This window comes from Oreochromis aureus, linkage group 12, assembly GCF_013358895.1.
Source record: "Oreochromis aureus strain Israel breed Guangdong linkage group 12, ZZ_aureus, whole genome shotgun sequence".
Lineage (NCBI taxonomy): Eukaryota > Metazoa > Chordata > Actinopteri > Cichliformes > Cichlidae > Oreochromis > Oreochromis aureus.
The window spans coordinates 27,150,911-27,171,891 of NC_052953.1; the positions used below are offsets into that span (position 1 = coordinate 27,150,911).

Here is a 20,981-nt window from a genome sequence, read left to right on the forward strand (position 1 = left end):
TGCCATTAAAAAAAGAGCCATTCATATGTAGGTCTCTATCACGAGAGAGTGTCTTAGCCTAGTTTAGCCACAAAGTCTGCTAGCACATGCAGTTTATTTAACAGACACAGACTTTTTTTAATATTCCACATGAAGGGCTATGGTTGCTGTTAATGGCACACATTCTAAAATCATGCCCAAACATTTTTACGGAGACAATTCCACTGAATAACACGATGAAAGGAGCTGCAGTTCTTGCTCGGGCTGAGACGCTTCTGCAATAAAGATGAAAACAACCACGTGACAACAAATACCATGCATCCTGCTCCACCACGACAATATAACATCTGTTGCTTATGTTTTAAAGCCAAACTTTTAAAGTGTTTTTTTAAAGTGTTCTCATTGTTTTGTTCTGGTACTGCACACACTCTGCACCTCTGCATGGGAAATTTAATGGCCCTCGTTGGACGAAGGCTTAAGATTCTTTAGGCACTCATCAACAGAGAAAGTCACAAATACATGTGTGTGTGTCAGATGGAGACATTTGGAGACCATGGTTTAATTTAGTTTGAAATTGCCATGCAGTAAGTTGTTCCTCATGTGTCTCAACAGCTTAGGCTCACATGAAGACTTTTTGGCCATCGCCTGTGTGTGAAGTTAAACAGAAAGGGAAGAGGGAGATCCCCACATCACAGAATAGAAAGATGTTGTTATTGCTGGGCTTCATAATGTTCATCTGTTGCCATCTGTGGTCCAACTTTGACCAGCCTTTTAAAATGTTTTGGAGGTAATCCGTTTGAAAATGAAAAGTAATCATTAGGCTTTCATGAAACATTTTGATATTTGTTTTTTATTATTTTGCACAACCCAGTGCAGAAGAGGCCTTATTCAATTTACATTTTTGTAAAAGAAAAGAAGAAAAACTATGAATCTATGATGTGCAAGTGATAGTAATTATATTGATGTTGAAAGGAAACGTTTATTTTCTTCTTTACTTTGGCATCAATACAGCCAAATTACAATAAGTTAAAAAAAAATAGTAATTAGATTTTAAAAAGGAAAAAAATGATCACAGAAATTTTAGAGGAAATAATTCAATAACTTCATGTAAATTAATGAATTAATTACATATAGTTATATGCTCCTATTATACTCTTAACCTACTAATAATTTATTTCTGCTTTATTTTTCAGTAAATTATTCTCTAAAGATTGCCATTTATACTTTGGTAATTAAATGTTTGGGGCAACATTAACTCGCAAGTGAGAGGTCCTTGACTTCTGTAAAAGTACACAGAAGGTGTGCGTGCTTTTTGTTGTGTCTTGTGAATTGTGATTGAATAATACAAACAAAAGCTCTATCAAAACAATGTATAAGATGAGGCAAAATTTGAAAAGTAATGCATAAAACACAAATAATACAATATTATGTAATAATACAATGAGAAACATGCTTTCAGTACTTATTTATAATATATAAGTAGTAAAATAGTTAAAGAATTTCTATTTATTGTTAAAACAAAAAAAAACCCAGCTGGCTTTCTTTGCTGTTATAGTTATATAGTAATGTGTTATAAGTTATAAGTTATATGTTTTTATTCAGGCTGAACTGAATAATATATTTTAGATTTTTTTTAAAAAAATTGATGATATTATATAATATATATACGTATATATATAAATTGATAGAAATAAAAGAAATGCAGAAATAATAATATCAGACATTGTAATTATATTATTAGAAGTAGAGACATTGAACTGTTTACATTTAAATTTCTTTGTAAGAATTAAAGCAAGGACTTTTTAAACATTTTGGACGCACATAATAAATAAGTAAATAAATAAATAATAAATAAATAAATAAATAAAGTATACAGGTATTTATGGTGGGAGTACTTGTAGGACAAAGATAAAGTTTAAAAAAACAAACAAAAACAAAACTATATGTATTACTGACATATACTTCACTGAAAGCCAGACACGGTGATAACAAAATTAGCAACACTGTAACAAGTAAAATTAAAACACTGTGCTCACTTGGTTTTACAGAAAACATTACATCACATTATCTTTTATTACTGTAGTGTATTTACAGTACATAAATAAATAATGTGTATTAACCTGTTTTTTTGCGTTCTCGTGTTAATGTACCTTTAAGAGACGATAAAACGTTGCCGTGGATGAGCAGCCACTGTTGTACTTGCTAGTTTTGCCCAGCAGGGGGTGCTGTTGTCATTGGGATAGTGTGTATTGTGGCTCTCTCTCCAACGTCGCCTTATAGCTGTGAATTAATATGTGTCCGGACTGCGTCAGGAGACCAGGTGCATAAATCTGACTTGATCGTGGATCACTGTCATCAGATGAGCCGGTCCGTCACGAAAACCGACAGCGCTGCGTGTAAGTGCGCCTTAAAAATGACGGCGACTTATTAAAACGTTCTTAAACGATGCTTTTTGGCTAGCAGCGTACTTTTCACAAGATTTGCTTCCTATTTTAGGAAATGTAGACAAATACAGATAGTAATAACCTCAACTTTGAATTACTGTTCATAAAAATACATCCAGTATATCATTAGAAGTGCTACAGGTATAAGCGTGTGACTAGAAAGTGGGACTATATTTTTTACATATTAGCTTAATTCGATTACAGCTTTAATTTGCTCGCTGCGTCATAGCAAATGTAGCCTAAAAGCAGGTAAACAGATTTCTACCGTAGATTTAAAAAAAAAAAAGAAGAAAAAAAAGGGAAAAAAAAGTTGTATGTCAGCTTGCTGCCACACGGGCCTGTCAGGCCATTTGTCAGGAACTCAATAAATTTGTCAGTGGAGGAGGAAGAGAAGAAAAAGCAGAATTCAATAAATCATAACATAAACAAATCTAGCCATGAGTTGACAGTGCTGTATTATACTTTGGCTTAATCCTCGGGGAGCTGGGATTATCCTGCAGTGGGCTATCATTTTTTTGGGGTGGTGGTGATGGCGGGGGCTGCCTCAATAAAATAAGAAAGGCCGTGTGGTTCAATGTGGAGTGAAAAGCGGGAATATGTGACACAGAGTGGGTAGAAAGACAGTTCAAATGACTCCTTTGTTATCCTGCATGGTAACATTTATGTAACTACACCAAAGATTTTAAGATAGTATTTAAAAAACGGCATGTAAAATAAAAATAAATAAATAAATAAATAAATATTTAAAAGCGAGGTAAATTTAGTAGTCCGATATCCCGGGTCTCACAGGCCGATGGGGCCCTGGGCTGTCTCACTGTTTGTTGTTACAGTGGTTCACTGACTGTTCACTGTCTGAAATCACATTATAGCTGCATGATTTTTCTTTAGCCCATGAAACCAACGAAGAAGTGCAGAAAACATTCAGTATCCCAAATTAATTTACTGCTGATTGATCGGAAATTGACGCTCAAACCTTTATAATAATCCTCCCTGTTGATCCACGAGGGTCAGCCTGTTCGTTGACTTGATGGGGAGAAAAAAACAAATACATTTGTTTTAAAAAGTGATCTCCCTCTGAAACTCTGTCGCAGCCACAGTAATGGTCCACGGAAGACAAAAGAAGAATATGACACATTTCTTCCCCCAGTTCTCTGAATCTCTCTAGGCTCAGAAACCGCGCGCTGCTGCACAATGTGAAGGTTTTGTAGGTGTTCAAGTGCAGATCGGCAGCAACAACAAAAAAATAAAGGAAGTGTGTGTGTGAGCGGGTTTTTTTTCATTCGAGCTTAAAAAAGGGGGCATCGTGGAGAGCTTAGACTCATTAAAAGATCAAAGTGAGTTAACTATCAAAGTCTTCAAGCCCTGCAATTTAGGGAGCCATTATGTCTTTGGTTTGCTACCTCTGAGGATGTGAAATGCTCGTCCCATTTTCGCTGAGGTATTTTATTTTTTTTCTAGAGAAAAAAAAGCTTATCGGCGAGCTTTGTTTTAGGAATAATTAGTAATATGAGCGTTTTAGTACAAATGAGCCTATAATGGTAAAGAAAAGGGGGCATTAGATGAGGTGCAGCGCAGTATTACCGGCCCACACATGCGGGGTGATATGGATTATAGTTTTACGTTTTAAAGGTGATTTTCTGAGACTTTGCGTCGCTGCATTGATTGTAGCCTCCGGGTTTAAGCAGAGCAGGCCGGACACTGCTGGAGTTATCCTCTGAGCTGGAAACTGAATGAATTGTGAGTGCCTCCCAAAAACACACCGCAGTGTAAATGTAATTAAAGCAGAACGATTGTCCGTATTTTTTGTGCCCATGTTTCAGTTTTATTAAATTTAAAACGATGTTTTAATTTGATGAAATTATCGTAATTATTTCATTCCCCTTTCTGCAGTAGGCTTCCTCTTCTGTTTTTTGAATCGGCCTACACTGATTAATTATGATACATTAATTTTACTCCAGCGAGTGGGCTGTATTTATTTCCTTGCTTCCTTATGCACTTCCCTTACATTTGTTTTTTTTTTAATTCTGCCTTAATGAAATAGAAAAGTTTGACTTTATAGAAGGCAAAAGTTTGCGCAAAAACCGCAGTTTTGTTTTGCTTCAAAGAAGAAGAAAAAAACTTTCCTTCCGCGATAATTCCATTGTGGAATCACGTTTTTGCTACTTCCCTAATTGAAATGAAAATTATTATTAAAATTATTATTTTTATTTTTTTTATGTTTTTACTTTCAGAATTATTAAGTGAAGCCTGAAACCAGAATTACAGCGAACTCCTGCAGGAACGTTAGCCTCTCTGAGGGCGCATTATAATGATCTCTTACCTTTCCGATGGACGCAACAGTTCTGCTTAGCTTAAAGTAAATTGCCTAACTTTAGAGACCATTGCTTTCTGTTCTGCACACCTGCTGCAACGTTTTTTTTTCCGCCCTGGAAGGCGAGGGAGGGCTTGTCATGTAGTGCCTCATTAAAACACCGCAGGCTGAAAGTCGGCGGATTGATTTATTGAATGAATGTTTGATGTCCTCATTCACGCGAGTGACCTGGCCGATAACTGCTAAATGAATGGAGGGAGGAGAGGTACCACATGCTTTTCTTCCTTTCCTTTTCTTTAAATGTATTGATTATATTGTATTGGTAGTCCTCAGCTCCTAATGCTGCTTAGTGGTAAGATAATCCAATATAGTGGGCGGAGGTAATTGACCCCATGCTGATAGAAGCGCTGGAAGGAAACCAAGCAAACCGGGGGTGGATGACTTCATGAGTGGCAGGTATGTCCTCATTTTAGCAAGAACACGAGTCCTCCGATGGGAAATGCAACGAATTTAAATATTTATATTAGATTTCGGTGTGCTGTAAACATTTCTGCTATGGTTAAATTCATCTAAAACTGCCACTGTGGGTGAAATCTCCTCTCTGTGCCTGTTTTAGTGATCGCCAGCTGTTCTCCTGTTGAACAGCAGAGGGCAACGGCAACAATCTCTTCTCTGTTTCCCCAAACTGGGCTACAGGTCATCGCCTTGATGCTTCACAAAGGCTGTAAGAAACAACACACAGCAGGCCTTTGGACTGAAGGTAAACACTGGCTGTGGAGATGTGATATACTGACATATGATTGTTTTTTTTTTAAGGGTCCATTTTTTTTCCTGAGAGAAAATATTACATTAAATTATGTAAAAATACCTGTTTATTTGCACAGTTTACTTAAAAATCTATTCTTATTATTATTATTACGTGGAACCGTTATGACACTTTAAATAAAGTCCACAAAAAGCTATAGCTCACCCCAGTATAATATAAATATAATATTTACTATAATATAATATTTACTGTCCCCCGGCCTTCTCCATGTGTCCACTCTTATTTTTGCCTACCCCGGGTGTGCAGCTATAGAAGTATATTACACTGTGCCACGCAGCGTGTCACGGGACACAGTGGACGATCTCATTAGCAGCCCTGTAATTTCAGGCCGGTCTCAGTGCATTAGGGTACCCCTTCGCAGATTTTTAAACATCTTGATCGAACCTTGACGAATGACTTTTTTTCTGATAATGTCTGATTTTTTTTTTCTATTTGTAAAATCTGAATTCGTCGGTTTTTATTAATGTACCTTAAAAAGCACGTGGATTTTTTTAACTGATAATTTCAAGTATTTATAATATGGGGGTTCGTTTTATTTTGCTGTGGGATCCTCACATTAAATAATAATATTAATAATAATAAAATTAAAATAAAGATCAGTTCTTAAACAAGAAGGTTGTATTTGTTGTCAGGAAGATCGTGTCAATTATTATTTATTTATTTATTATTTTTCCTCTCTGACCTTCCTTAAGATGAATATACTGTGGTTGGCAGAGGCCACCTCCGCGCTGGACAGCCCGCTGTTATCGCCACTGATCGCCAGGTGCATCAGCTGAAAGGCAACAGCAGCTTCCACTGGAGACAATACACAAAAGAGCGTGGAAACACAAACACACACATACACACACTGCCTAAATTTATATGCATGTTTTTCACAGTATATAACAAATGTCCACTGAGTCCACGGAGGGCATTTTATGGCATCAAAAAGCCGCATTATTTAATCCACCACACAATGTAATAATACTTCAATTGTGTTATTATCTGTATTATTATTGTTGTTGTTGTTATTATTATTGCTATGATGGCAGGTCAGGCCTCAGTAAAATATCACTTTGGGCTGTCTGCTTTAGGTTGCCTGTCTGTGTGTTGTTATTGGACTGCGTGGAGCTCACTGTACTCTGCTCCAATAGCATCCCAATAGCAGTGAATGGAGGACTGAAAAAAAAGTGTAGCCATGCATGCAGGAGTGGGAGGATCTACTCGCTTCAATCTCGATCTCAGACTTTTGCAGCGACAGGGGCACAACCAACCAACCGTCTCTGTTACTTCCAAAGAGTTACTGCCGGGACATCCTACACACACACACTCATACACACACGCACACACACACACACACACACTACTATCTTTGGATTTGTTCTCAACTTTTACTTCTGCGCTTTTTTCCTTGGCGAGACTGTAATCCCGTGAAGACATTTTTCCAGACTTCTCCCGTCGGCTTAGGGACGAGAAGATAAAGCTTCCTCGGTCCTCTTATCATAACAGGTGACTGTTCAGAGAGTTTCCACAGTTTCTTATTAGCTTTGTCTTCCTGCACGCTTCTCTGACACATCAGGGATTTACATAGCCAGCTTTTAACTGCCTTTACCTTTTAGCCATTGCGAGCACAAAGTCGAGTTTTTCCTCCTCACAGTTTAGTTTATTTTCCCCTTTCCTCCTCCTCCGAGCTGCAGGCTGTATCCCACACGGATCTCAGACGGCTTCCTACACAGCATTTCCCCCTCTCCGATCAGCTCTGTGTGCCCGGGATTTTCTTGTCACGTCTGACCGTATTCTTATGGATATTGCAACAGGTCTGGTGTCACTGGAGCGCCTCTCCGCGGGTGAACAGTCCGAGACGTGCATCATGCTAGACGGCATTAAAATAGAAGATCATCCCCTGCGATCGGGACAAGCCACGCTCGGAGTTATGCTCGGTGAGTCTTCTTTTTCTTTTTCTGTTGTGTAAATTACTCTGATCTGCGTGATCAAACGCTCGCTTGTTGTGTTTGGATGTCATTATTATTTTCTTTTCTATGCATGCGCCCACACTGCTGTTTATTTCCTGATATCAGTTCAAAAGTATGCAAAACCGACGAAAGGTCGCACTTATGCGTGCAAATTGATATAATAACAGATCCAGATAAAGAGAAATAGCACCTTTTAAAAAAATATCTCTCTCTATATATATATTACTATTATTGTTGCAGTCTGGATGGTGGCGTAATTCGGGCCTTATATGAAGAGTAAATAAAATCAATTGCAACCCTGTTTCCTTTATAATAATATCTTAAACCTCAGCGGATTGCTTCAAACAGACTGGCAAAATCTGAAATGATTTGGGGGCTTTTATCAGTTATCACTTATTGCAGTCCTCGATTCAGGCCTATTTCTTTCTTTCTGACGGGAAACTCTTGTGCCTTTTCCCAGGGACTGAATGTCATCACAGATCCGTGTGTGAAGGATGCCAGCGTCCCATCTCCGACCGCTTCTTGATGAGAGTCAACGATTCCTCGTGGCACGAAGAGTGTTTGCAGTGCACCGTGTGTCAACAGCCCCTCACCAACAGCTGTTACTTCAGAGAAAGGAAACTTTACTGCAAACACGATTACCAACAGTAAGCACAGTTTCCGGGAAGGACTTTTCGCTTTCCCTCCCTCTCTGTCTCACTTTCTCTCTCTTTTTTTATGTGTGCATTTCATCGCATTGTTTTGGTGATTCAGTGGTTTTTTTAAATCATTTTTTTTTTCAAAAATGGGTACATTGGATGGTTTCTGTTGACCTGACCCGGAGGCCTCCTGTGCGCAAAAGTTCACCTGAAACGTCATTCAGCTGTAGTATAAAATGCTATTTGAATTTTTAAAAAAAGATGTAACCGTGAAAATAAGGAGACTTAAATGAACCTGTTGCCATCGCTCCTTCCTCCGTTGGTTTATATTTACTTCATGTAAAATGCATATTTAAAAAAAGAGAAAGCGGAATTAAACCAAATGTCTTTTCGTTGTTAAGAAAAGATATATATATATTTAATATTATAAGAGTGCTCAGACTCGCACTCGGGCTGCTCGCATTAGCGGTCATATATTATTGTCGTGTACTTGGCTTTATTATTGTCACACTGGCCCACGATATTTCCACGTTTGTCTCTTCGCAGCGGATGCATTTATAGGAAAAAGATGCGATTCCACTCAGGCCCGAGAATATGCAGGCGTGGTGCAGTCTTGATTTTTATTTTTTCCGCTTATTGTCATACATTTTCACTTTACCAGCAGCCGCTTCAGAGTTTTTCAAATATGGAAAACGTAGTCTGAGACTACGGCGCTCTTACGATTTATTTTCCGATCAACTCATATTCCTTCATTCTTAATATCACGTTTTTTTTTTTCATTGATGTAATCAGATTTTACTAGTTATTTTCTATATGATTATTACCGTTTTAAGTTATTCCGACTCTTCTTATTCTTATTTGGTTTATTAGAAATGCGTGGCAGGCGTCACCATATATGGCAACAATTTAACCGTTTATTGAAAAGCAATATGCGCAAAATTTTGCACAGAATTACACCAACCTGCAAAGCTGAGGTAATAATTAAAAGTTCGGCCATGTGCACAAGCGCGATTCGACGTGCAAAGATAAAATTATATATACATGCATGTATAAATCTGGTGTAATCATTCAATTTTCAGCTTTTCCAAATATCTAAATAATAATAATAATGATGATGATGATTACAATAAAAAAAATGGCTGTAAGTTAAATTGCTATACTGCTGCATTACATCAGCAGACTGAGTGCAGATTGTTCATCTGGACATTTGCTTTACTCAATACACAACAACACATTAAGCTAAGCGTGAGAAAATAAAACACCATAATTATTATTACAGCTAATGCTAATATTTTTTTTTTAAATAAAGGAGAATTGTATTTATTTTTTGTGCAATTAGACTAGTACAGTCTTAAAACTACAAGGAATTGTCCCATTGTATTTCTTTTTTCTTTTTTTTAATTAAAAGCTACAATAGCTTTATGTTTTAATTCAGGCATACAACAGAAATCATTTTAAAAAATGTAAGTTAAATTGCAGGTGTTAAATTTTTCCCATGCAAACACTTAAAGCAGGACGAGCATTCACTGTGAAGCAGAATAAATTAGTGAATGGAATCAGTAAATTATAACAAACCAGCAGAGATGGCAGATATAGGGAAGCAAATAGTGAGCTTAAATAACACAAGTATTACAATAGTGAGGGTTGCTGTTTGGCCTATGAGGACCCTGGGGTGGCCTGTGTTTCTCATCGCATGAGCGCTTTTCATGCTTGTCACTAAATTTTCAGCTTTTTGTGTCCGGCCTTTTTAACAATTCTACTTCGATTACCGGGACATTATGGCTCTCTGCTAGATACCTTGCAAGCAACAAAGAGTTACATCTATTGCCATGCGTGCCATTCATCCAGCTCTGTGACAGGAGTGTAGTCGGCTGATAACAATGGAAAATTCATAGCGGTAACTAGGGGATACCAGAGTCACGGCGTCACAGCTCAGAGGTGCCTGGAAGTTTAGACAGTCCGGCAGGGAGAGAGAGGGAGAGAGAGAGGGAGAAGGGATCTCTTTCTCATGCCTGCTTCAGCGTTGTCCATTTGGAGAATTTTTGAAATGAATTCGGTGTGTGTAAAAAGAAGAGATAAAGACAGACGTGCCAAGACTGGCAGGCTGTGTCTGCCTGCCTGATAATATCTACTGGCTGGCGTTTAGTTTCTGATATGCTCTTGAGGAACCATATTTGGAATATAGCTGACCATTTCCCTCTTTTTCCCTCTCTGCCTGGTGAGCTTGTGTGGCAAAGCTGACCACTGCAGCCAAACGCAACAACCTGCTGGGCGCCGTCCTGCTCTCACACGCTATTATTCATCACGTCTTTTATTCTTCTCCCACCTTCTTTTTTGTTTGTTTGTTTGTTTGTTTTTTTAAACTCCTCCCAGGTTTGGTTTTGGTATATCCCCTGTCTTTTTTTTTCCTTTTTTTTTTTAACGTTGTTTATTCCATTTGCATTGATGGGATACTTAAAGATGTAATTGGCACCTTTTTGACTTTTATGACATCCATTTAAGATGCATTTGTCAGCCCACAAACTGCTTTGGGCTGTGAAGAGAGCTCCTAGCCGTACAGAGGTCTACGTGCCTAATAACATTCCAACATCAACTGATTCATGCCCCGTAATCAGCTCTCACTAGCTATAATAAATCAAGGAATTGGCAAGCAGTCTTTTTTCACACCTTTGGAACAGGTTTAAGTGCAGACGGGGGAAAACAATTGTGTACTGTATTATTAAAACTCCCACCAACCCAGTTCAACACAACCTGCTCCATATAGTGCAATTATATAGTAACAAGATTGGATTTTATTAGTCTTTTTCCCATATGTTTGGCTTTGAGAGTGTATGCACGTGTGTGTGTGTAACTGACCTGTGCTTGCCATTATCTGTTTTGTTATTTCTTTTGAATGAGAAGTATTTTTGATGGTTTTTAAGAGCAGCCGTCGACGTGTTAGGTAAAAAGAAAAATCAAATGTAATGTATTTACACTAAGAATATTTTCAGGGCTAAGAGCTGTCAGTTGGACGAGAGGTGTAGTCGTGGAGGAGCAACAAGCTCAAACGAGACACACGGTATGTGAAAGGTAGTGTGGAATCAGGCCAATCCGACCGAGTTTGTTGTGCCCTGGTGTTCGGAGGTCAATTATACATCATTAGAAAGAGAGAGATCTTTTCCCCAAGGGGGGGCCTTTTCTTCTAGCCGAGCAGATGCTTTGAAAGCAGCCGTGTAATAAGGCTTATCATTTGAACCCAAGTGTTGGACAACACCCCTGTAATGGACTGTCTTGTTAGAAACTGCCATAGGCTCCATCTACAAAACATAACATTAACTAACTATATTATACACCACGCCGCCTACTTTTGGGTCCCACTGATGCATAAAAAACCTTTCATTTCATAGTGGAGTTTTTTTTCCTCATGCTCTATAAACTTTTATTGTCTAGCAACATGTTATTTTAAAATGTTCCATTTGTAAGCCATCCAAATACATCAGCATGCATATTTTTTTTTCTAAATCTTTTACCTCACGTGCCGGAGGCTAAATTTAATTCAGGTCACGGTAGTATGAGCAGTAGAAAAACACAGCGGTGATGAAGCCATAAAAGAAGAGCTCCCAGAACCAGTCTCACCTCCCGTGTATTCCAGGACGATCCCCCGGTGTGCTGAGAGGTGCGTTTTAGAACAGTTTGGAGCGCCCTCCTGTGAAATTGTTGTTTTTTAATTAGCCGTGCTTGGGACGCAGCAGCAGCAGCAGTGTGTGTGTGTGTGTGCCGGATAGATGCTGACGGCTGGGTTTCTGTGTTAGCTCACCCATTTTGTGTGCGTGTGTGTGTTTTACACTCACAAGGACACTCCCGTGTGGCCTAGCACTTGTGAACACTCACTATATGGATAGCAAACATTTAAAAAATAAAGATATAAAAATAATTTTTTTTAAAAGCCACCGGGATGTGTTTTGTGCTGCCAGCCCAGCTGGGTAGTTTTGCAGTTAAAGACTGTCCTCGTGTATTTTAAAGTGCTTCACAGGCAGCTCTGCAGGCAGATGCGAGTGTGTATTACTGTTTTTTTGTGTGTGGAAGGCTTCCTTAACTTTCTATTCCTTAATTCTGCCTAAAAAGGATAAAAATGTGTCTTTAGCTGCTGCTCTTGGGTAAATAAGAGAGGACCTCTACAGAGAGACAAATCTAATGTTAGAAACACAAAACTGGATAATATTGCTTCAGCTTGCTGGGATTTTTTAGTGCTCGGCAAGGAGCTAGCTGAAGCTGGCCCCGTTCCTCTGTAAGGAAGTATTGGGTTTTATGTCAACATGGCTCGGCCTGTCCCAGCAGCATACTAGGATGCATCATCTGTCATCTCATGGTTTGCTAACTGTGCACCCCACCCCGCCCCCCAAACACATTTAGACCATTAAAAAGACCTGTTAAAGTGTGTTTATTTGCATCACTACCAGCATCTGTGGGTTTTTTCTTCTTCTTTTGTTGTCCTTTCTAGTTCCCATAAAGTGTGATATTTAATTTTTCCGTGAGCTCTACATGTAAAAAAAAAAAAAGGTTTTGCACGTTTTTAAGTTACATCCGTAAAGAGCTCACTGGTTTTGTCTGGCAGTCAGTGGCTTTCTGACGTTATCAGTAAATATCAAGCCCAAGTATTGTGTTATCAAATCGAGTGATGTGATTGATCTTCCTGTTTCTAAAGGCATTTCCCCCCTGTGTTTTAGTCCTCCCTGGGTGCAGGGGATGAGTAGTGTGTGCGTGTGTGTGTGTAGCAACAGTTGGAGCACAAAGCACTTTGCAGGACGCTATGGGAAGCCACAGAGGCTCAGCCACGGTAATGCCCATCACCACTTTAGAGGCCAGACTGGTGGCAAGGGATGTGGAAAGAGGTCTCTGTGGCTTTGTGTGGGGGAGCTGTTGTGCAGGGGAGGAGAAGGATCTGCAGAGGGATCTGCCTGGTGTGCTCACATTACACTGGATGATAGCAGAGGGGTGCAGAGGAACTCAAGCGTGCAATTTGTTGGTAGCCACAATTTAACCTCATCTCCTAAAGCCAGCAGTTAGGCAGCCAGTGGGACATGTCAGTCAGTCGGGAATGCTAATCAGCGACGGTCGAGAGAAAGCCCTCGACTCGGCGATGCAGGGATTTTCATTACCGGTTCCAAGTCCTCGGGCCTTCAGGTTTATTTTCACAGCGTGACAACTCTTCATAACAAAAAGTACGACAACCACAAACCATTAAATGCAATTTACAAATTAGATTTTGGCTAAATCAGTGAAATACTGTAATGGCCTCCTTAAAGTAGCCAGCCGAAAAAATACACACGCTCAGCAAATGTTTTCAATTTTGATTTCCCAGATTACATGTTTAAATCAGGACAGCAAGCATTTTCAGTAGCCGGATTTTTGCAGCTACAGTAATGACTTATTCTTAAAGGACGCATCGTTTTCCACGTGCCACTGAGAGGGTAACAGTTCCTAATTATTAGCAACACTTCTGATTACATTTCAAATCTTTTCATCTTTTGTCTGGTTTATAGCTTGGAAATAGCCCACACTTGTTCCTTCAGGCTGGCAGGTCGAACGGGCATGAGAAATTGAGACATGGCCTCTGCTGCTGGCTCGCGATATTGCCGCTGGCCCCAACTGTGTATATGTGATCCCACTCTGGAATGTTTTTCCAACACGTAGGCTTTTCACAGATACACTAGAGAGGACTGGCATCATAGTGGCAAGTGCTGCATTCAGACTGTTGTGTGCCCAAGGCTTACTCTCACACTCACGTCACACATTCTAGCTCTACATGGGAATGGGCAGAGCAGTGTGTTTGTCTACATACATCCCAGTTTTTTTGTTTTTTTTTGTGAGGGTGTGGGCGCATGTGCATGTGTACTTGCTTCCTCTCTCTCAGCCCCTTTCTGTCTTTTGTCTTTAATCTAAGCTCGATCCACTGCCTCTCATTCACACTGCGTTATAAAAGACACATTTCAGCACCTCGTCATGTCATGTTGGTCCTTTGAATTACAGCAGTGTAGATTTATTTATTTATTTTTACTTATTTTTTTGCACAGATGCATCATAACACATTTCCTTGTCTTCTTTTTAACCCTTTTAATCTTCATCAAATGAGATTAGCCCCCAAATACCGGTATTCCTGCCCAAAGTGACTGACAGAGATTTGCACTTTTATCATTAAGTGTGACACTAAGCTGGTCGGAGCTTTGTTTTGAATGGAGGGCCTGACGGAAACGGGGGCTCCTAATCCTTTTATTTGTGTCAGGCCTAGAAAGAGGGAAGAATAGGGCCGGGGTGGGATTGGGCTACAGAATGCCGTGGCCCTTAGTCCCCTCAAGACCCGAGCTACACAGCCAAGTGAGCATGAGAGTCATCTTATGTGGTCTGTGCACTCGAGTTGACACACACTCACACACAGGGGCACGCATTTTTGCATCTGCAGGACAGCATGTTTCAAAGTTTGCACCAGCATCTGCGCAAAGTACAAAGTACACGCGGGATTTTCTCCTGCCTATGCACACAATCAGAGATAGATACACACAGACACGTACCTGCGTGTGTACCTACCTATCTCTGTGAATCTGAGCAGATACACACACGGAGCGTGTACCTGCTCAGATTCACAGCAAGCATGAGTCCTGCCTATAAGTGCATAAATTCCAGTAGCAGGAGGTTCAGTCTAGGATGAGATTAATAAAGTTTGCCAGTTCCCTGGTCGAGGTCCAGTGCAAGGCTTTTGTCTGCAGCTCACATCGGGTTGTGGGGCTTCGGCTCCTTTTGTGTGTGCACCCTTGTGGTAATCCATCTCCAGCGGGAGTCCCCTGGGGCACTTTATTTACTCATTCAACTGTTTGGAAGTCTGTTAGACTGCAGATCAGATGCAGTGAGACCAATGTGATTACTTTAACCAGCACTTGCAGATTCCTGCCCAGCATCTCCTCTCACCCTGAACTGGTTTTGCTCTGCAGGTGGGAGGGAAGGTCCACACTGGCTCATCCTCCCCTGTCTGTCCTGTTTACCGGCATGGTTTTAGGGCCTGTCCAATATCCTCTGTTATGAAAATCCTGCATTAGATATTGAACCTCCTGTGCCCACACACCGTACGGCTGATAAATCCTTTATTATCTTTGTGTATCTGAGTTTTCTTTTTCTTTTTTTCTCTCCCTTGCATCTCAAAAATACAACCTTTAAAAACCGATGGCTTCCTGAATTTTTTTTGCTCTCTCAGTATGTCGTAATTCAGCACCCATAGCAAGTGTGGTGTCACAGTGTAAAAACTAACATCTATGTTTTATTGCAAACAGTGAAATGGATTTGGTTATCCATCCATCAACATAAACCCAGAGCTATGTATTTGGGGCTAACCCCCATGTTAAACCACTGCAGGCTGTCAGGGCTCTCTGAATTTACTCCTCGTGTCTTCCCCTTGGCGTGGCTGGGGAATATGGTTGCGATCAGCTGCCAGCACCGGCATCTAGAGCGAGAGCTCCCTAAACTCGCTGTTTAGAACCGGCTGCTGATTGGTGATGGCTGTCTTGGCAAGAAAAATAACTCCGTATGAAAACAGTGCAGATTGGATTTCTATGCGTCTGACTCACTCCCGTCCTCTCTGACTGGCCCCCCCACGGCAAGCCAGCATGATTTGTGCATGAGGTCCCGTGACCTATAGAAGCTTCAAAAAGCAGCGAGGGGAAATATTTGGATGATCCTGATGGGGGAGTGGAGACACGGGAGGGAGGCAGAGATGATGGGGGGGCTTGGTAAGAGCAGGGTTAAGCGGTGTAAGGCAAGGCAGATGTGGAGAATCTGCAGTGCAGCCGTTATGAAAAGGGAGTGTGTGTGTGTAGGAGATGATTCTGGGCTCTTAGCACCCATCAAAATCTCCACTGTCCTTTAGGAGAGAGCCAGTATGTTCTGCCTAAAAAAGGTGTCAAACAGTGAGGTAAAAGTGCACAGTAGGTTGGAAAGGGCTGAATAGACGAGGCGTTTTATGATCAGGTACCGTGCCGTGATACTGATCGTCTGTACCCCACCCCCCCGCTGTACACCCCCGATCCCTTCTCTTCTCCCTTTACCTTTCCTCTGCTGGTTAGATATTAATATTTCCCAGAAAGTTGCTACAATACATCTTCCTGGGAATTTCCACGTCTCCAAAATGCTGCAAAATGATCCGGTGTCTATGAAAGGGATGGATAAGGGGATACAACATTAAAAAAAAAAAAAGATCGTTGTCTGTGATTTTTTGCATGTGTGATTTTCTAGTTGTGTCTGAATGGAAATTTCTATATTGCCGCCTCGATAAGAAAAATGCGTTGCTGCAGGTGAAGGCCGAGTTGTTTGCTCGATTCATCTAAATTTTCCTCCTCTGGCGCGTGGTATTGTTTGATTCCACCTCTTGGCCTCATAGCACATTATTTATGCGCAGAATTTGCCTCTGGGGGCAGCTCGCTGGAAACCCCGTTGAACAGAAATAGCTGTAGTAGGCTGAGGCTCAAACCCAACCTCAGCAGTTAAAAAAGCAAATCTGTGCTCCGAGGCCGCCCCGATCAGTCTTTGGCCTCTGTGCTTGTCGCTGCCTCCTCCTGAGAGTGGGTGGGTTGGCTGACCCCCCCCCAGGGTTTCTGTCTGCCTTAACGCTGGCCCTGCAGGCCCAGCATCACAGGGGGAGCGCTGTCCCAGCCCCCAGGCCAGATTTGTGATCTGAAACCAGAGCTCCATCGTTGTGTTGTGATCTCAGCTGGAGAGACAGCGCCGGGTCTGAGCGGGAGCCCTCTCGCAGTGTGCAGCCGGGGTCACTGGTGGCCTCTCGGCCTTCAGCGCTCATCAATCCACCGCGCTTCTGCAAAGCACCGAGCAAGACGGAAATATTTATTGACCCCTCGTCTTTCAGTTATTCTAAGTTTCTGTCTCACAACAAATACTGCAGAAAATAATTATTGATGAGGTCATGTAACTAATTGCATCTAGCTTGAGACGGACTGTGAATATTTGTAGATGAATGCTGCAAACGACTTGTAGCATCACACTGTTAAAATTCCTTCCTTTATGTCCATGTAACCGTAGCTGCTTTCACTCAAAGTCTTTATTATGGGAAGAAACCAGAAAAATCACAACTTAAGAAAAATGCCACTTTGAGTGTTTGTGGTGTGAAATGTTTATCTCATTGTTTCTGATAGGTTCCAGCTCTACGGTGCGTTTAGTGATGTTTTTTTGCATTCCTGTTTGAAAGTGCTTGCATGTGTGTAGCTGTACGTGCGCATCCTATGCCTGAGTCTGTGTGTCAGCCAATCGCCGGACATGCTGTTGGCAGGCGATCCACTCTTTGGATTCTCCTTTTTGGTCGTGCAGCTCTGGAAGTGCAAAAAGTGGTGCATGCCACCCAAACCACCAACTACTTACGCACCCCCCCAATTCTCTATCATCAGCCGAGCAGCCCTCTCTCTGCTCTCCATGCTCTCCTTTTTCTGGGCCCCAGAATCTGGGCTGTGGCCTGTGGATGAGTGCTACATCCTGGCTGTCAGCACAGGGGTTAGCTGGGGATTGGCCTGTGGTGGAAGTGCAGTATCAGGCCCTGTCTGTCAGCTCCTCGTTCGACTTCCTCCCGCCCCTCGGCGCAGGCCGCCGTCAGTGGTACAAACATACGTTGAGCTGTGACTGACTCGCATCTCAGGCTTGAAAATGAAAGCATCACCCTCAGAATAGGCATATTCATAGCCCTGCCAATGAAAAAGGGGCTGTTTAAGTGCTCAGGTGTTGTGTTTTTAAACAGACCACGAAAAGCTTTGACAGATGGTTTACCATTTCACCCAGGATTTTATTTCAGGTACTTTCAACCGTTTCTCTCCGACTTCCGAAGAATGACCGCTCACCCACGGCATGCATGCGAATACAGATGCAACTCCAATGCAACCATTTTCTTCCCAGAAAGGTCCGTTCCCTTTTGTTAGACTGATTTAAGAAAAAAATAAGTTCTCACTGGATTTTTGTGTAAGTCCTGCAGGTTCGATTTTGTGCGTGGACTCTTAACTTCACTCTGTCTTTGCATCCCATTATCTCATACGCACACAGGTACGCGCATGCTTCCGCACACATGGACACACATCTGTAGCACACATGGTCGCAGACGAGCCTACACATGTCAGAGGATTTGCGACTATAATCAGATTAATTGGTCCATCTCTCCTTGGAAACATCACATATACACTTGGAGGCCTCTGGTAGCTTTCAGCTGGATGCTGCTTACACTAACCAGAAGCCAGGCAGCAGGCACAAGGTTAGAGAGGTCACAGCACACTCTCTGGCATCAACATCGCTTTATGGCTTACATGTTAGAAAAATTATTATGGCACTTACAGCCTTGTTCTGTCTGACAGAGAAGGAATTTCTATCTAATACTCTTGAGGGTTCCAGACTTTCTTTACTCTCTTTTAGTTAAATTTGACTCGGAGAAACCTTTTTTTTTTTTTTAACAACATAAACATGAAGGTTTGTGTTGCTTGGCAGAACCTTCAACCTCCACAAAGACAGTGGCAAAACATGTTTGGCCATTGCAACGAATACTATAAGTGCATTAACCATAATCCTTATTAACATTCGCCAAGCTGCATGCAGTTTCACTGCCTCAGTACACTGTGTATGTTTTTCTTGTTTCCCACAAGTATGTCTATGTGAGGGTCTATCTACACACAGCCATTCATGATTTTATTATAGGTTTTAGCCTCACCACAATTTATACATTGGAATAAGTAGTTCTCACTGTGTCTCTTTCTCCATTTCAAATTTTGCCATCTCCTCGGAACTACATAGACTTCTGCTCACGTGTATTTTAGTCGTCATTATTGTGTCTGTGGGCAACTTGGGTCATCTTTCCTGGCAAAAAAATACTGTCATGTCATTGTGCTGTAGGGTGGAGATTTCCAGCCAGTGGCTCATGATTAAGAAGATCCACATGCTGAATCATCAGTGCTTAATAGAGGTTTGATGTTAACACAAACACAAAAAACAATATATCTTTAAGTACGGTGGCCTGAATGTGCAAAACTGTCCACAGGATACCATTTTAGAATAAGAATTTGTTTTCCTAGCAAAAGATATTCACAAAACTACATAATGTTTGCATTGCAAAGCTATTTCACACAACAAAAACAAAAAAACACAACAAAATTTCGGCATACCAAAAGGCTTCAAGTTCATCTTTTTTATTTTCTTCTTCCTTGTGTTTCCCGAAATGTCAACATTTCTAGATTAACATGTGAGAAAGCTGATTTCATTTCATTTCTGTCGTTTTTTAGCTTAAAAATGTCAAAATATGTCATTTGTTTGAATCATTGTAGTTTGATGATAATGCAAATGGATGCAAATTCACTTGTAGCACTTTTGTAACTGATTAACTTTCACCTGCATCATTGGAAGAGGGCGGAGCAAATTTCCCTGCCTGGATTGGCTGGTTTGAACCACCCCCAGGCATGTATCCTTGTTAGACAGGGATGTGGGGCACAGTATATGCATCAGAAACTGTTTGTTAAACTACATATTATCAGGTATATAATTTTGTCAGATATTCCAGACAGCAAAGTTAAGACAACAAACACTGGGAATACTGGAAAGTCCAGCTGTTCTTGATTGCGTCATTGCTCAGCTGTTTTTGTGCTCAGCTGGGATTCTCAGTCTGTCTTTGGCAGATTTTTCCTGTGCCGAGTCACATATTTTTAAATAAAACATTGATTTTTAGTTTGATGATATTTATTTTTCTTTTTATTTATTTATTTTTATCTTGTGTTTTTGTTGTGTTTTGCATCTAAGGGCTGCTGTAGGACAAATGACTAGAATCAGTGATGATGACTGGCACAAAGGTATGAATAAATCATTTTAAAGTTAGCTAAAGGTAACCATAAAATTGGTTGGAAAGCTAATGCTAATGGATGCAAAGTCATAATAGGGAGCTAAAATGGAAAAACGGTTAAAATACTTGGTAAAAGCAGTAATTAAATTGCTGAAATGACCACATATCCAGTTTAAAGGTAATTCAAACGAACATATTTAGAATGGGGCAGGTTCATCTTGAAGTTCATCTAACAGGCTGTGTGAGTAGAACAGAAAACCAGTCATAACTGCTGCTTTTGTAGTAGAAACAGTGTTTATGCACATGCACGCTGACTTCCAGCCAAAAGTCAGAATCGTGCATGAATTTTCTTTCGTGTTATTTATATTATCCACCCTTAAATATCAGCGGGACGAGGTTAACCAAATCACAAACACAAAGAGTGTTAGGTAAGCCGTCAGTCACGAACAGAGCAAATTAACCTTCACATACTACCCCGCAATTGTCCAAATTCTGCCCGTCTGCTCTGCTTTATGTGGTAAACCTAGCTCTGCTGGCACTTAAAATGAGCGAAGCAACCCATAAAAAAAGTATTTTGCAAATAGTGTTTCGCCCGGCTCTGTTTTTTTCACACATTCTGGCATTAATAAGCTCTGACACACCCTAAACAATCACCCTCTCAAAGAGTACATCTAGCAGGGAGCGGTGGTTTGGTGTCCAGGGGAAGCCTGTGGTTCTGGAGCCAGAGAAGGAGTCATGCCCTGCCGTCCCACAGAGATGACAGGAAGATAAGAAAGAGAGGTGGCCTCTCCACACAAAAACATCCCACCAGGAACTAACCTAACCTGGGGCAGAGATGGAGGGCTTCAGGACTCGTGTCAAAATCTATCCATACTGCAAGAAAATTCACAGGAAAAAAAAACAAACAAAAACATTCACTTCTTTGGCAAAATCAGGATTCCTTGAAGAATGTTGACTCAGACTGTTAGTCATCCAGAAGAATCTGAATCTCC

General features: G+C 40.9%; 1 protein-coding gene across 4 annotated transcripts in view; it reads left to right on the top strand.

The window, feature by feature from the left end:
- The first annotated feature begins 2,223 nt into the window (after window positions 1–2,223).
- Window positions 2,224–20,981, top strand: part of lmx1bb (LIM homeobox transcription factor 1, beta b) — a 51,246-nt gene continuing 32,488 nt past the window's right edge. Inside the window, exons 1-5 of one of the 4 annotated variants that reach the window (XM_039620286.1) lie at window positions 2,224–2,375; window positions 5,351–5,494; window positions 6,253–7,048; window positions 7,237–7,479; window positions 7,973–8,159. In XM_039620286.1, coding sequence (XP_039476220.1) covers window positions 7,341–7,479; window positions 7,973–8,159 — 326 coding nt within the window. In that variant the 5' untranslated portion in view covers window positions 2,224–2,375; window positions 5,351–5,494; window positions 6,253–7,048; window positions 7,237–7,340. Of the gene's footprint in view, window positions 2,376–4,607; window positions 5,495–6,252; window positions 7,049–7,236; window positions 7,480–7,972; window positions 8,160–20,981 lie in introns of those variants that run through there. The other 3 variants (XM_039620287.1, XM_039620285.1, XM_031743183.2) reach the window with 3 other exon arrangements.